This window comes from Pezoporus wallicus, unplaced genomic scaffold (assembly GCF_028554395.1).
Source record: "Pezoporus wallicus isolate ANWC-B61680 ecotype Strahan unplaced genomic scaffold, APGP_CSIRO_Pwel_v1 contig_593, whole genome shotgun sequence".
Classification (NCBI taxonomy): domain Eukaryota; kingdom Metazoa; phylum Chordata; class Aves; order Psittaciformes; family Psittacidae; genus Pezoporus; species Pezoporus wallicus.
Genome location: NW_026642342.1, coordinates 703,021 through 718,976, shown reverse-complemented (window position 1 = coordinate 718,976; position 15,956 = coordinate 703,021). Strand labels below are relative to the sequence as shown.

Genomic DNA, 15,956 nt, shown 5'->3' with positions numbered 1-15,956 from the left:
GTGAGGTGGGATCGAGCGGTCGCTGGCTCTCCCTGGTTGGGGACAGCGGTTGCTCCCCTCAGGGCCCGGTGGCAGGTGCCGGGCGGGCCCTCGGGGTGGGGGGCGCCGGTGTGTTGTGTGTCGGTGGCGAACCGTCCCGTTGTCGGTGCCGGTGCTGACAGGGTATGTCGGGGAGCTGCGGGCCGCGCCGGGGGCTGTGGGGAGCGGCGCTGCTGACGGGCTGCTTCTGGGAGTGCGGTCGGGACAGATGGGCTGAGCCGCGGTTGTGGGGAGCGGTGCCTGGATGGAGATACCAGGTAGTACAGAGGGTGAAGGGCGAAGAAATACTCGCATCGCACGCGTTTTAGACGTGAGCACCAGTACGAGGTGGGGGTGTGGAAAGCGAGGCTATAAATTGTCTGAAATTGTTTTGACAATGTGCTGAGAGGCATAACGGCTTTTTAGCACAGTGGTCTGGGTGTAGTTTCCAGTTCGGGATGGCCCGAAGCTGTTAGTTGTAAAGCAGGTGGTTAACACCGTTGAAGGATCGTCTCTACTTACGCTGTTCTCTTTTTCGGTGAATGCTTGCTGCTTGCTACTTGCTGCAGGACCCTGTGTGTCTGGACCTTTGTCTTCAGTGCAGCCGTTAATACATGAAAGTAGGGCTATCTTTTCTATGCTTTATGAAGTATTTTTTCGTGAGCAAGAAGGGAACAGCGTGGGCACAAGGTTCCTCGGTTTGTGGGTAGGCAAATCCAGGATTAAGTTGGGCATAAACTTGTAAAACTGAGATTGAACAACTAATGGAATTATTTACTGAAGTACATATTCCTAACGTAGTGATACTTTCTGAAGGTTATCACACTACACTGTCTCAAGTAACGTAAATGTTTTTAAGGCTGGTGCTAATTTTATTACCTCTTCTCCACACTAGAGAAGCAGCCCTGGAAGGTGTGCTTTTATGTGCCCCCATTTTCCCTGTAAAGGCAGGCTAGCAGTGCAAAGAGCTCAAGAGGTAAATAGTCCCACAGTTGTTTGCTGTTGAAGTGAAAAGCTGGGTACGTTTTTGTTGGTGGTGTCATGGCATTACCTCACATGATCTGATACCAGCTTCAGGAAATAAATCCAAGCATTTACTTATGATAGCCACCTCTTGTCATGATTTTCCTGTGAATCTCTCAAGCTTGGTAAGTGTGCTCTCACAGGTTACATGTGGGGAAGTTATTTCTGTGACAGCTTTGAAGAAATTGTCAGTATTGCTGGATTTCTCTCAGTTGTGTAAAATTACCTATTAAATGGCTGTTGTATTCTGAGAAGTTGAAGCAAGAGAGAGTGGTGGGTTGCTTTTTGTTGTTGCTTTGGTTTTGTTTTTTTTTTTTGTTTTGGAGGTGTTTCCAGTATTTATGTATCTGGAAATGGTAACATTGTATATCAGCTGAGACTGATTTACATTTGACTTCATATAAAATAAAAAAGTTGTTCTCTGATGGCACATAGCCAGTTTCCATTACCTAGACCATTGCAACCACTGTCATGTGTCATCCTATTTTGTACTCGTAATTTGCACAGCAGTGCAGTGTTAAAGGTAGCTACGGGCAAAGTGGCTCAAGTTCAGAGGCAGAGTGCAGAGATTCACTGGTAAAGCATCTACTTCATTTCCTTCAGCTGCAACCTGTGGAGCAGGTGAAGCATATTGTGGCTCAGGCACTTCAGAAATCTCTGTAGTGGAGCCATGTGGTCTAAGACTCATTGCTGCTATCCCTGGAGGTGTAAATATGATGCTGCGCAGTGGAATTTGTTTTCATTTTAGTTCTTTCCTCCTTGTAAAAGAGCGGAAAAAAACCCCACAAAACCCAGAACCTTTCTCCATCCTTCAAACAGTACCTCTGAGTTACGTGCATGTTGATCCAGCACAAAGGTTGCTGTGCAATCTTGCTTCACTTCCTTTATATAAATGTTTTCAATACTGTTTTTACTTGAATGATTGCATGCTGTTCTTCCCCATAAGACTAGGTTTTCTTCTGTTAGCCTGAACTGAACTTTTCTGAAGACTAAATTAGAGTTTAGATCCTGAGCTCCAATGCTGGCAAAAACTGGATGGCAAAGTAGAACTGTGGGAGTTTTCTCATTCATAATTAAGGTAGCTAAGTGCTGTCTTTAAGAACTGGTTTAATTTGTGTGATGGGACAAGCTTCTACCAGACTTCACTGTTGTATTTCCTGAGCTGTTTATGTCCTTGGACCTGATCTGTGGAATGTCTGATGTGCAGCTGAGCAGGTACTGTGCCTTGACCACATGAAACCTGCTGTCATGTCACATACTTTGGAAAATCAGGCTTTGAGCACCAAAAACTGATGTATTCTCTTTGCAGCAATTCTTGCAAGGTAAAATGAGGATAGTAGTGGAAAGTAAGTTAATGATTAAGTAGCATGTAAATACTGTGCTGAAGGAAAAAAAAGAATTCTAATTCCAGGATTGTGTATGAATAGACTGCAGGGAGCAATACCTGAGGTCACACAGGTAACAGGCAAGCTTGTGAAAAATGACTAGTCGTTTTAAAGAATATTAGGATTCATGAATGTGAGCACAGCTGTTCACTCAAATTAAAATAAGGCAATCTTCACTTTTTTTTTTGTTTTCTGGGTTTTGTGTGTATCATTTAGCTTTCTAACCTGTTTCTTTTTAAATACATGGGTTGGGGAGGCAGATAAAGTTGGGTTGGTTTTTGTTTGGGTTTTTTTTTTCTTGTTTGTTTTTTAAATGTCCCAGGTTAAAGATACAGGGGAAGATACTTCCTCTGTCTTGCTGGGATGTTGGGCTCAAACACCTTTTCCTTGGTAGAGGAAATGAGTTAGAAAAGTTAACCCCCGCTTAAGTTACGTGTTGCTTTGATGGTGCTGCTCTGTGCCTGTGGTGTGGCTTATCAAAGTTATAAGCAATAAAGGCTGTAGGAGTGCCAAACTTCTTGAATGCTAGAACACTTTGCACCTTTTGGCATAATTTGTTACATTTCAACAGCTGCTCCTCTTCAGTGTGAGATGGAAAGCCGGCAGGAATGGGCTTGTGGAAGGTATGACTGGTGGAAATGACTGCTAGCTTTGTACTGCTGTGGTGATGCATCAGAGGAAAGGATGTGTGTGCAGCACAGAATTGCATCGCTTCTCTCCAGCTTGGCATTTCACTGTTCTCATTGCTGACCTGCTCAGGAGCTGGGGCCAGATATGGGCTGGGAACTGAGGCTACTTTGGAGAAATGGCATGTCACTTTAGACAGAGAGAACTTTACCAAAACTATTGACTGCATGAGGAAGTAAGTGAATAAAGAGCAACGAGATGCAGATAAGACACATAAGCCAAATAGGACAGCAGTGAGAAATGTATGTGTTCTGAATAGATTGGCAAGGAATGAAAACAAGTTTTGGTTTTTCTTATTAATTTAAAGATTTATTGTACTCTGTAGATCATTAGCAAATGGCTGGGCAGCTACGGAGGAGTTTTACCTAACTCAGAAATAAGTTTCCAAAGTGTGTTCAGGGAGTCTGTATATTGGAACCTCAGTATCAACAAAGGTTAATAACTGAGGGAATGCTGCCTTGGACACAACTCTTCCTCTGTTATTTTAACAGTCTAATAAAATCACTTTGTGGAAAGTAGCTGGATACTGTTAACTCTAAATTAACTGATTCCAGGGAAAATAAATGTAGCTTGCAAATATGAAGTTATCCCCTTCCATATAAGGATATAACCAGCCAAGAGATGCATTACTTAATCAAGATGGCTCTGACCCCTGCTCTGAGCATTGCTAATTACATGCTTTTGAAGCTGTTTCACCTCCTGTGTTTTCTGGTTGGTCACCTTAATTTCTGTCAGCATGACAAAGCTCAGTTAGGGTTATACTTCCTACAGTGTGTTTTATTGGGGTTTTTTGTTGTTTATTTTTACTTGCACCTTGCTAAGCTTCAACATGTATGTTGATGTATTTGGGCCTGATAAATGAGCTAAAATTAAATAGTAGCTTTAGAGAGACATGGGACTGGAACAAAAAATAGTTAGCAAGTTGTTTCTACTTAACAGACTGGTGTTGTGTGGAAAAATCGTGTGAGCTTTTACTCTTTTGCTGTCTCATCTGTAGAACTGGAAACCAGTCTCATGGGACACAAATTCCTGTCTGGTCAGTTTTTGCTCCAAGTCTCTGCAGAGGAAAAGTTGAAGAAAGATATTTCAGAAAAGTTGAAAAGGGTGAAATCGTTCTTGATATTATTAACTATTGTCCTCCCCAGCCAAGGCCCATAATGACAGGCTTTACAAGGCCCATACATCTGTCATCCCTAACAGTTTCTAGTATACTGGTGTTCAAAGATCCTTCATGCTGGTATTTGCGAAGGGTATAGAAGCACTGGAATATTAGAGAACCCTGTGACTTAACCTGAAGGAATGACACTGAATAATACAGCATTCACTAACTGCAAGTCAGTAGTTTAGAACAATAGTTTAGTGTCTGCTGCCAGGTTTGTTTTCTAAGAAGTGTAGACTAGACTATTGTTATTTATACAAGTATAAACCTTTTGAAGTGTTGGGCTTGCTTTACATCACTGCTACTACAAACATGGAGAGCTTGTATTTAAGTTACTGTTGGGAGATTATTTTTACAGTAAATCTACTGAAACAAGATTTCCTAATATAAAAATTGACTTCTTCAAATCTATATGGACTGCAGAGCAGTATTTATTCTGCCATGGATGGTGATTCTCAAGGTCATGTCTATTTGGAAGCCTGCCTTGATAAGTGTTCCCATTGCAGTGACCTTCATGGTTCACTGCAAGAATGCTGAAGTCCAGCTTCAGATGGTAAAGGTAGATGGTCTGAGGCTATTCAACAGGAAGACACAAGAGGTGAATGAGTATTCTGCCTTTTCTGGATTTTCAGAGAGCGTTCTTTGCTAATGCTTTTTAAATGAAATGATCTGCTATGGAGAAGGAGTGTAGGTTTTTCAGTAATTAATACCTGGTTAAAGTGTAGGAAGAACTGTCAGCTTTTCTAGTGAAGAGTAATCACTAGTGGAATCCCATGGGGATCTGTGTTCAGGCTTGTGTTGCTCAACATAGTTATAAATGGTCTGGAAGAGAGGCTGAGTATGAGGTGACAGTATATGCTGAAAATCACTAATCAGGGTAGCAGAAAAAAGAGGTGACTGGGGGTGCAGAATGTTCTCGCAGTACTTGCTTGTAGGTGAGTTTTATTTGATGCGAGTAGTGATAAAATTACATACACAGAGAGAAACAACTGTGTCTACGTAGTGATGAGCTCTTAATCTGTGCCATTAGAGAAAGATCTTTTAAGTACTCCAGATAGTGCTCTGCAAAACTATGATCAGGAGTCAAAAAAAAAAAGAAAAGGGAGGGGGGAGGAGGAGCAAATAGGAATAATGGAGATCTCTAGGAAAATGAGAAGGAGCAAATCAGGATGCCAAGCTGTAGATCTGTTTTATGTTTCTCTAATGAATAACATACCCTCCTCAAAGTTAGGGGCAGACATTCTCCCCTCTCCAAAGAATTAGAGTAAGAATAGGGGGAAACACAGAGGAGCATGATTGAAATAGCTTTTAGTAAGAAGAGTAGCCAAATAAACTGAAGCTTAGCCTGGAAAATACATGATTGGAAGTAGGATGGGTAAGAGGAGGGATTATGATAGTAATCTGCCACCATGGGAATATGAAGCAATTCTTTCCTGTTTATTTTGTCGCCCAAATACAGCTAGAATTAGAGGGCATCAAGTGGTACCCCAGCAAAGATGGTAACTGCTGACAGAGGAAGTGTTAAAACATGACCTCTTGATTCCCCAGAACCCTATTGGGTCCATGACATCCTTTGAGGCATTTCAGAGGTTTGCTGCATGTGTGCTTTTTAAGCTACTTCCTGCAGTACGTCATTGCACCCATGTCTTGTGCTGGAGGAGGAGGAGGTGAGGAGTCAGACCATATCTACCCTTTCAATGCCATTCATAATTTTATAGAAGAATAGATATTCTTCCAGAGTCATCTCTCTTCCAGTCTGAAATGCCTAGTCCTGCTCAGTCATTCCTGACAGACAACCTGCTCAGTTCCTTTGGATCATTGTTGTTACCCATCTCCCAGCCTTTCTTATGAGACTGTATGAAAATTTTAGTCTTTAAGAGTGAAAACCTTCCACTTGCATAGAGCATTCTATCATTAGGTAGCTCCCTGCACATTTTACAAAGGACAGCACTATCATTGTTTACCCTTGAAAGATGGGTTAACAAGAGGGACAGAATGCATGAATTAACCTAGGTGGCCATGAGAGCAGATGCTTTGGAATATATTATCTGAAAACAGTGAGGCTTGGAAGAGGGGGGTACTCTACAGTGATAATCTGTTCTGGATATTGTGCACAGTTTGGATTTCTACATCTCAAAGTGTGTAGTTGAACCAGAAGAGCTTATTAGAGGAGCAGTGTAAGTGATCAGAGGCACAAAGTGGCTTCTATACAAGAGCAACTGTGTAATCAAGGATTAATAATCCTGGAAAGGTGAAGACGGGGAGGATGTAGAATTCCATAGATTCAGGAATGCTGTGGATAATGTGCATACAGGTCTAGTGTTTGTGGTCTGTTTCAGTACAAGAACTTGACATACTGAAGCTGGTGAATAACAGAATTGAAAGAGGCGGTATGTGATGGAAAGTCTTTTCAAAAGAAGTGAAGGGTTTCTGTTGAATCTGAGGGATGCCTAAGCACATGGGAGGGAAATCCTTTGAAGGTTCCTAAGTACAGAGAAACCAAATCCAGCTTCACAATTCTCATGAGCTGGAGAGAGTTGGAGGCTAGGAGAGCATTCCTAGGAAATACTGTATGTCTTATAATACTGTTACTTGAGCATTGGCATATTGATACTTTGTTTGGTAAACTGCAAACAAAAGTCACATATTTGTAAGTAAGAGGATGCAGTTATATGCTGGTTTTTGGCACCACAAGCTCCTCCAAGAGGGTAAGACCTGAGACCTGATTATGTAGCTAGGATAATGCTTCTGAAAATGTACTGATGACTGTCCAAATGGCAAAGCTGTTCTGTGTGTCTTTCTGTTTGTCCTTTGCAAGATTACCAAACAGGAGAGTTTGTCCAAACGCCTCTTCTACTAGAAATAAGCACACTTGCATAGTGATCCTCATGCCATGCATTGGTGCAGAAAGGGCTAGTTTACCCCATAGTACGTTATGGTGGTTTCTAGCTTGTGATTGCTAATAATGTTGTTGCTAGTGCTGGAGATAAGAGTTCAAGAAGTCTTTGCTGAATTTGAGACCTTCAGAGGTAGCAGAGGCCTGTCTAGTAGCTTTCGAGACTTCTGCTGACAAGTAAGACAGTCCCCATCCTAACAGATTTTCATTGTTCAGTTATTTAACTCCAACATAATCTTTGCATGAATAGAATTTCTTGTGTGTTTTATATAATAACCTTTTATATAATTAGTATCTGCAATAATTTTTTCCTTTGAAAAGTGATTCATGTCATCTTGCAGATAGGAAAGACATAAAGCATTATTCTGCAGTCATACAAGAAGCCCTATTCATTCACAGTTTGTATTGTGAAGCCAGTCCCATATCCTCGGGGTTGGAACTGGTTTTGTGGCAGCAGTCCTATTTACAGAATCTTTATACAGTATATCTGAACTGGGGGCTGTTCTAGAGCCCCAACTGGAATGAAATGCAGGCTGAAAAGAACGAAGTATGAATGTTTTTTCATGCAGTCAGTCTTTCCATTGTTGCTATTCATAACTAGTAGGTATTAGTCAGCAACTGAAAATCACAACAAAAGTCCATTCAAGCTAAGCTTGGGTTCAGGTTCCCCAGATGGTAACAGGAATACTCTCAGCTTAGGTTTTGCCTTGACTAGGTTTACATGCTGGATCATGTTTGGTGGATCACTGGAAAATAAAGCTACAATCTGTGCATGTGCTACCTTGGTCAAGCCAGGGGAAAAATGAGGAAAATAGTTTCTACTCTGTATCTATATGTATTTGTGCTGCCTATACAATAATAGGGTTTGGTTGGGGGGGCTTTGTAGTTCTTCTCTGTGTGTTTTTGTTGGGTTTTTTGGTCTTGCATAGTTGGAATGAAGTGTTCCAGCACCTTGAATAACCTTAGGGAGAAAATTACCCTTGGAGTTGTATAAAAAAGGAGATAGTGATTCTAATACCTTATTTCTCTAATTAAGGAATAACTTAATCAAGATGTATTTATTTCCCAAATTAGGTGTAAACCCAGACTGTTCTCTCCTGAAGACTACTAGTCTCTCCTTGCTGTGTGTGAGATGGAAGGAGCTCAGAGAAAATCCCACGCATTTTCAGAAGCAATATTAATTCTTCATCAGATCTTTTGTCCTGAAATACCCTACTTTCTCTAAATATTATTTAACTTTGATTTCAGGAAATGCCAGAAGGTTTGTTTGTAATTGATGAAGGCTCAGAAAAGGAAAAGCAGAAGACCTCTTACCCTGAATGTGTTAGAAGGCACTCTCAGGGAGTTGGTGGATCATTTAGACTTTTTGGAGGCTTAGAAGTATGGGTTTTCCTGTCTGAACAAAGCCCATTAAGTCCTGTAAGGTGAAAACATTGGGGAGCCAACAGTACTTTTTCTTAACTGAGGCTCTGATTCAGCAGAGCATTTAGCACACCCCATAGTGAAGCCTGAGAGTCAGTGGCTGCAGGGTGTGGAGTCTTACTACCTGGGTTGATGCCTGATGGTAGAAGCACCCCGGGGTTTAAAAACGATTCTGTTTATGCTCTTTGTGCCCAGCGCCCTGACTCACTGCTGTGGCTGGGGCACACCTCATAGCTCAGATCATCCCTCTGGAAGGCCCTCCCATGCCTATGGGGCTTTGGGGCAGTGCCAGTGGGCGTAGAGGGGAGCAGGACAGGCACAGAAGTGTACTGAGGAGCTGGCCCTGGCACAACATGCAACTTGGCCTGTGATGTTTGATAGGCAGGTGGCAGCCTGTTACAGATACCAGCGTGGTAGTTGGAGCAGTTAGTTCTTCACCTTGAATGCAAGCGTTTCAGTGCTTTATATAATCTAAACAAATAGGGAAGGTTTCTTTGCAGTGTACAAATTTACCTAATTGTGATGAGCACACATGGCACACTACAAAGTCCATTGAATACTCTTGTCACTGCTGCTGAATTGCAAATTAAGACTTTAAAAATATGTAAAATGTGGAAGTTCAGCAGTCATCAGCTATCCTCAGTTCTTAATTACAACAGCACCAAACTCGGGAACTTCCCTTTTGTGTGATACATTCGTACAGCCTTATGAGCTGGATAGGTGGGATATAACGTGCATGTAGGGCATTCCTTTCATCGGGTGCAGGTCTGGCCTTTCACTTGGTGCTAGATATTTACCTTTAAAAGCCACAAAATAAACCCATGTGATAATATGACTTAGCTGCGAGATAAGCATGTTTGATTAAGTGGTTTTCTGTTTGTACAGGAATATAGAGGATGCTCAGAATTTCATTGGGGTGTTCTGATTATTGAAATATTAAACACAGATGAAGCAATTACTAAAATATAAGCGTCTTAAACCTAGGATTTTCTATCTTTTTGTAACAAAGTTGAGCAGCTTTTGTGTTTTCTGGTGTACATCTAACTGATGAAGGGAAATGCAACTCAAAATGGCTGTGCTAAGTGTAAAACAGTCAATTCCTAGTTTTCACAGGCTTAACCTTTTTGCAAATGTTGCTTTCTGTTCTTGATGTCTACACAAAAAAGTGTAAAGTATGCTGCTATTCATGGGTTCTGAGAGAAAGGAAAAACAGTTATTCCTCCTTAAAATACTTTGCCATGGTCCCAGAGACCCTGGTGAAAGGCTAATGGAAGCCCATGTGCCCTTTCCTAAAGGCCATGCATTCTTAGGGGCATTCATCTACTTTGCTCCAGGCTGTTTGCAGCTTTTTATAATCCAGAGAATTTGGAAATCCTGAAAATACTTTTCTCCACTGCTCTTTGCCTTATCTTTAGAGCCTTGGAAAATTGAAGTCAGAAATTCATGTGATCCAAATGTTTTGCTCCATTAGAATTCAAGGTAATGTTTTCTTCAGTCTGTGGAGGAGAAAAAGCAAGTCTGAAAGAAATTAATGAGTGGTTAAAATAGAGCTGTTAAAATGGCAACACGCAGACAGCCTGTGTATAAATATAGGCTAGCTCCTCAGCAGTGTTCTTATATGGTAGATCTGAGTGAAGGAAAAATATCAGCCTACTCTTACTCTGTACAAGCTTGTGTGTTGGTTGTTACAGGCTGGTGCCATATGCTTGGTAGTAGACAAGGCTGCATATTACATGGAAATCATAATGACACCTTTTTTCTGTTGCAGGGACCTACCTTACCAGTGTGAGAGGGGAATCTCAGAAGCATACTGTGGATTTTTTGTCTGTACATGCTACTTGATCTATCTTTTATTGACCCACGCAAAAGTAGAGTCAAACAAAAATCATTGTCACTTCTGCCTAAGAACTGGCTGACTTTTATGACACCTGCTGGAGAAGCTTCCTGGACTATTAGAAATAGAGCAGCTTGTGCTGCATCTCTGGTCAGCAAAGCTTTATGCATGGAGTACAAAAATCAAGTTGCCTTACGTTAAACCGTATGCAAGTTGCACTAATTGTCATAACTGTACTGCTGATACCACTCCAGACTTGGCATTTCCAAGTTTCTCATGTAGTTTGAGTGTTTCCAACTGACATTGGAATGTTTTTATCAAATCTGGTGTGGCTGTGAAAAGTTTATGTGTGGGGTGAACTTTTTCCTGTTAAGTTCATGGTAAATTTTGAAGCCTCACTTCCAAGTGTGATCTGTGCTATGGCAGCAACCTACAGGCTTATGGTCACTTCTGTGAACTGCTACAGCAGCGTGGTGATAGACCAGCACTTTCGGCACACTGTACATTACTGCACAGGGACTTGCCAAGTGTTTAAGCAAGGGGTTACATGCATAGTTGCCCACCACAGTGTCTGCGCAGAGCTCACTACCCAAGATACCAACCAAGACCATAAAATTCCTGTTCCTGAAAATGGACTTGCCTTGCCTGGAAATGAGGACTTTCACCAAATCCTCCCAAATAATCTAAGAATCAAAAAGGGGTCTTCAGTGCAAGCCTCCAGCAGTTTGAAAGACATTACTGGTGAGGCAATAAACCTTGCCAGTGGTAAAATAAAGGAATTCTCCTTTGAAAAGCTCAAAAACTCTTCCAGCCACGTGGCCTACAGAAAGGGAAGGAAGGTTCGCTCAGAATCCTTCAGCAGACGTTCATTTGATTTTGACTTGATCTGTGGGCATTTCGGCAATGATGAGAACTGCCCTCCATGTGGATTTTTGCAGAGTTCCTCACCTGTGGAGAAATGGCAGGAAAGCAGTGATGCTCCAGAAGTTACCATGAATAATCCCGTGGTTACCTTCTCGCCTCATTCGTTCTCTGAAGAAAACTTCATTACCCAGATTTTGGAAAAACACAAGCTAGATGGTGGTTCTGGTGGAGATATCAAGGTGTGCTTAGACATCTTGCTCAAGTGCTCAGAGGATCTGAAAAAGTGCACAGACATAATAAAACATTGCATCAAAAAGAAATCTGCAGACAGTGTTAGTGGAGGGAACAGCAATGACCCCCTGGCCAGTTCAGAAATGATATATATGAACCTGATGACAAGATTTTCTTCATACCTGAAAAAGCTACCTTTTGAGCTCAAGCACCCAGGACACAAGGAAGCTAGTGACTTAGCAGATCTGGTTAACTGTTTTCATGGCTTGCAGCAAACTCCCTTTCCCCCAGTATTTGGAGATGAGCAGCCACCTAGGTATGAAGATATTATTCAGCAGCCATCCTCAAGTGCACTTTCTCTCAGACCAGGTGATCAGTGGGAGGTGACAAGCACCTCTCAGTCCATCCCAGCAAGTACTGTGACGTTTACCTCAAACTCACTTCATAGCATCCCACAGGAGAACAGTGAGAGAGCTGTGAAAGATGGTTGTGCTCTACCTCAGTTACCAGCCACAAGCCCTTCTGACTGCACATCCTCCGCTGAGGCTCTGTACATTGAGGAGGAGTATGATGGGGAAAGAACATTAGGGAAAACAAAGAAGGCAGAGCAGAAAGGGGGCTGGGAGAGTTTAGAGCTCAGCTACCAGCTAGCTGGTGGTTCAGATCTAGCTGCCAATGCTAAAGCAGAATGTGCCAGAGCGGGAGATGCTGAGGTTTCACACCCCTCTGAGAAAATCACTCATTTAAAACCAGCTTCAGATTCTGTATTGTGTGGTTCCCAAGCTGATGTGTCCAAAGGAGAACAGATGTGCAGTAAGATAGACAAGGATGAGATAGACAAACTGCTGCTGGACTTGGAGTGCTTCTCACAGAAAATGGAGCGTACTTTGAGGGAACCTTCTAAAAAGGAGAGTGAACCTGCCCATTTCCAGATGTTTGGCTGGCAGGGTAGGCAGGTACTACCTTTGTCTCTTGAACCTAAAAGTAAACCAGTTGACCCTGCTTCCCCTTTGTCAAAAATCATGGAAACCAATGGACATAAAATGGAAGAGGACGATAAAGCCCTCTTACTGCGTATCCTGGGAAGCATTGAGGACTTTGCCCAGGAGCTTGTGGAATTCCAGACAGGCAGGGGAAGCTTATCCAAGGAGCGGGAAGTGATGCAAATTCTTCAGGAAACTTTAACGACTTCTTCACAGTCCCTCCTAGCAGGGCAAAAATGCTGTGCTGGGATTGTCTCCAGAGACTCTGTCCCAGCTTCAATTCAGCAGGCCCCAGAAGTGATTAAGGTAAGAGAACCAAACCTTTGATGGGGTAGTGAGTAAAACAAACATGGGAAACATGTGTAGGGGCACACAGTTACCACTGTTAAATGATTCATTGTGCTTGGGATGCTGTAGTGTGGAATAACATGCTAAACCTGGCAGAAATGGAGCCTTTATTTAAATACAAACAAAAAAAGGAAATGAAACCCCCTAAGCAAACTAAGTATGCCATGACATGGTTTTACCCTTGAGCTTGTTCCTTTCCTGCTGGTAATCCTGTAGGCTGTTTGCTTGTGATTTAAATGGGTCCTATATAATAGCAAGTAGAAACTATTCCAGCTAGCTACTTTCTTCCTGGGAGCAGATACTGGATTAATGAGAACTGAATATTCTACCTCTGCCTTTCCCTATCTCTGGGCAGGCCTTTGTTGTTCTCCTCATTTCTAGCTTCTAAGGAGAGAGATCCTCCATAGCACAAAGGTCAGAATCTAGGAGGATTTAATATACCTCTCCCTGTCCCTAGTGCATGTAGTCATTGTGGAGTCTTCATTGCTTGTATCTCTCAAATAATGAGTAGCTTTTCCCAGGAAAAAGGGTCTTAATGGGAGCCTACTTTAGAGGGAAGCCACGGGTGTTTGTCCATCTTTTAATGCTTTTTATCTGATAAGTGCCAAGTTTTCAAGACAACTTGGTGTCAAACTTCCTTCCAGGTGAACAGAAAGTATAGAGAGGGCTTCAGTTTCCAAAATTCACCTTTCATACAGGCACTTAAAAAGTGCCAAGGTTGGAAGTGTACTTTCACAGGTGCTTCCAGTGGAGCATGATGTATGTGTCTGCAAAACTGTCTGCTTTTCTGAAAATACAGGAGTTTGGTGCAATTTTGAAAGGCTGGAGTGTGTCTGACCCAAGATGACCACTGAGATCTTTTTAGACTGGGTTTTCTGAGTGTTTCTGATGTTTCTCTGCACATCTTTGCTTACAGAAAATGGTGAGCATAACCTTGTCTGATATCTCCAGCAAGGGAAAAAGTCTTTTTCCCTTGAAGAGTGTAGAATTAAGAACCTGCAAAAGCTCTAAAGTGATCTCTTATAATAGCTATTCTTGCCTTGAATAATAATTTAGAATTTTTTCTAACTTGTGAACTTCAAATAAAAATGTTTGACAGCATGGCAGTGAGTTTGTGGCAGTTTTTCTGGAATTCTTGAAAGCTGGATGCGTTTACACTGTTAAATAGCTTATCAATCTGGTCCCTTGCCAGCTTCTGTTTCCCTAATCACCCACCTAGCCTGTGTGTTAGTTTGCTCCCAGCCTGCCTTCTTTGGACATAAAACATGCACCCATGCTACAGGAGCTCTTCTTTTCTGTGCAGCAGCACAAGCCTTGCTTTGTGTAGATGCCTAGAACCAAAGATCGTAAGAGAAAATAACTCCCTTGAGGACCCAGAGGAGCTGGAGGGGGCCTGGGCTGAGCACTGTGCAGCATGGATGCAGCTGGTAAGCTTTGGAGGGAGTTAGCCCTTGGCAGAGTGGACAAAAGTCATCTGAACCGCTGCCTCTATACTTATTCTGAGGTTTGCTGTCATTTATAGTACAGATGTGGCCACACATCTGGCTGTGGTCACAAGGCCCTCTCTAGGTATAGCATCTAGGCAATATGCCCATGTTCCTCGATAACTCTGGATCTGCCGTGGAGCTCCATATGGATTCTGATTCAGTATTGCACATCTGTGCTTGAGTAAATAATATGTAAAGTATTTGTTGTATTTTATTAGGGCTCATAAAACTCTTATCAAATGATTGCATGCACAAGCAAAACCCCAGAGATCTAGTGCCAATGAAAATGCAGTCCAGCTTTCATTTATGAAGGCTGTGACAGTTTTAATATGCCTCAAATCCTAAATGGTAAAAAAAGAGAGGGAGAGCTGCTTCAAACAGGACTGTTTTCTGGCTCAGTTGGCCTATCTATGCTGAAATCTGTGCTAATGTATATCAGCAAAAGCCTTTATCATAAAACAAATTATGATTTTCCACAGAGAACAATAGAATTGCCTCTTCATTTTTAAAGCCAAAATATTTAGAAACTCGGAAATGAATACTCAAGAAGTCCATCAACTTTACAGAGCACATAATGAATGCATCATGCTTCTTTCAGGCAGGCCCGGAAGTGTTACATACTTTGAGACTGTCCAACATTTCCCATTCTGAGGTTCAGTTTTCCATTGCTTATCTCTAAACCTCCAACTATTTGTTTTAACATTTCCTGTTCTGTGTGCCTGTCTTAAGCTGATTATTTTAATGTGTTGGTTTTGAAAGAAATAGTTGAGTAAAAACAGTTCAGTTGTCTAGTAGAGGCTAGCAAAGAGCCCAAGTGTTTATCTGTAGCTTTGTCTCTAGATAGAGAGGCAGTAAGGAGTCCTGGGTGGACTGGCACGTGTGAGGGAGATAGGAAAAACTAGAACCAGTGAGTAGTGAGGAAGGTGGAGATGGGGCTGTTGGGATCATGAGACCTGAACTGCAGGAGTGCTAGGGTCAGGGTTTGGGGTCTTTTGGTTTTATTCTGTTTGGGGTTTGGTTGGTTGTTTTGGGGGTTCTTTTGGAAGGCAAAGGGTGCTGCCTTTGGGGTAAACTGTTGTCTTACATAAAGTCCTTTGAAAAGTCAGTGGTAGATGGTTTTGACTTTAGCCTCTCTGTGCCCTTCGTCTACTGCCTGTACAGAATGGCTGATTTGACAAAGTATTTAAATCGGGTAATGTTTGCGGAATACTCTGAACTCTAGTGAAAGTACCCTAGAAAAGTCTGTAAGGAACTACCCTGTTTGAGTAGTACAGGGCTCTGATGCAAGTCCTGCTCATGCATTTTATTTTAAGAGCTGTTAGATAAAGTTTGTAAATAACTTAGCAGAGACCAGGACCAGAGTTTGATACAAGAAGAGATCTCTCTTTTTGTCTTTCTTCTGTTGAGTATATCTTCTCAAGAGATGTAGTAGTGAGATGGTGTAGTGAGCCAGAAAGCAGTCCTGCTTCCCATTTCTCTCTTCCCCCATGCCGCTACCTGCTGTTGCATGGTTCTGAATCTTTATGCCAACTCTGATACTTTGTGCAAGATAGAAATTATAGGTAGGTTTGTTTTCTGCCAGATTAGTAAATGGAATTGCTCACAGAGGTCAAATGGGT

General features: G+C 42.0%; 1 protein-coding gene across 7 annotated transcripts in view; it reads left to right on the top strand.

The window, feature by feature from the left end:
* Positions 1-15,956, top strand: part of PPP2R3A (protein phosphatase 2 regulatory subunit B''alpha) — a 56,121-nt gene that overhangs the window by 355 nt on the left and 39,810 nt on the right. For 6 of the 7 annotated variants that reach the window (XM_057428974.1, XM_057428969.1, XM_057428971.1 and 3 more), the window contains exon 2: positions 10,359-12,808. In XM_057428974.1, coding sequence (XP_057284957.1) covers positions 10,802-12,808 — 2,007 coding nt within the window. In that variant the 5' untranslated portion in view covers positions 10,359-10,801. Of the gene's footprint in view, positions 1-241; positions 297-10,358; positions 12,809-15,956 lie in introns of those variants that run through there. The other variant, XM_057428970.1, reaches the window with a different exon arrangement.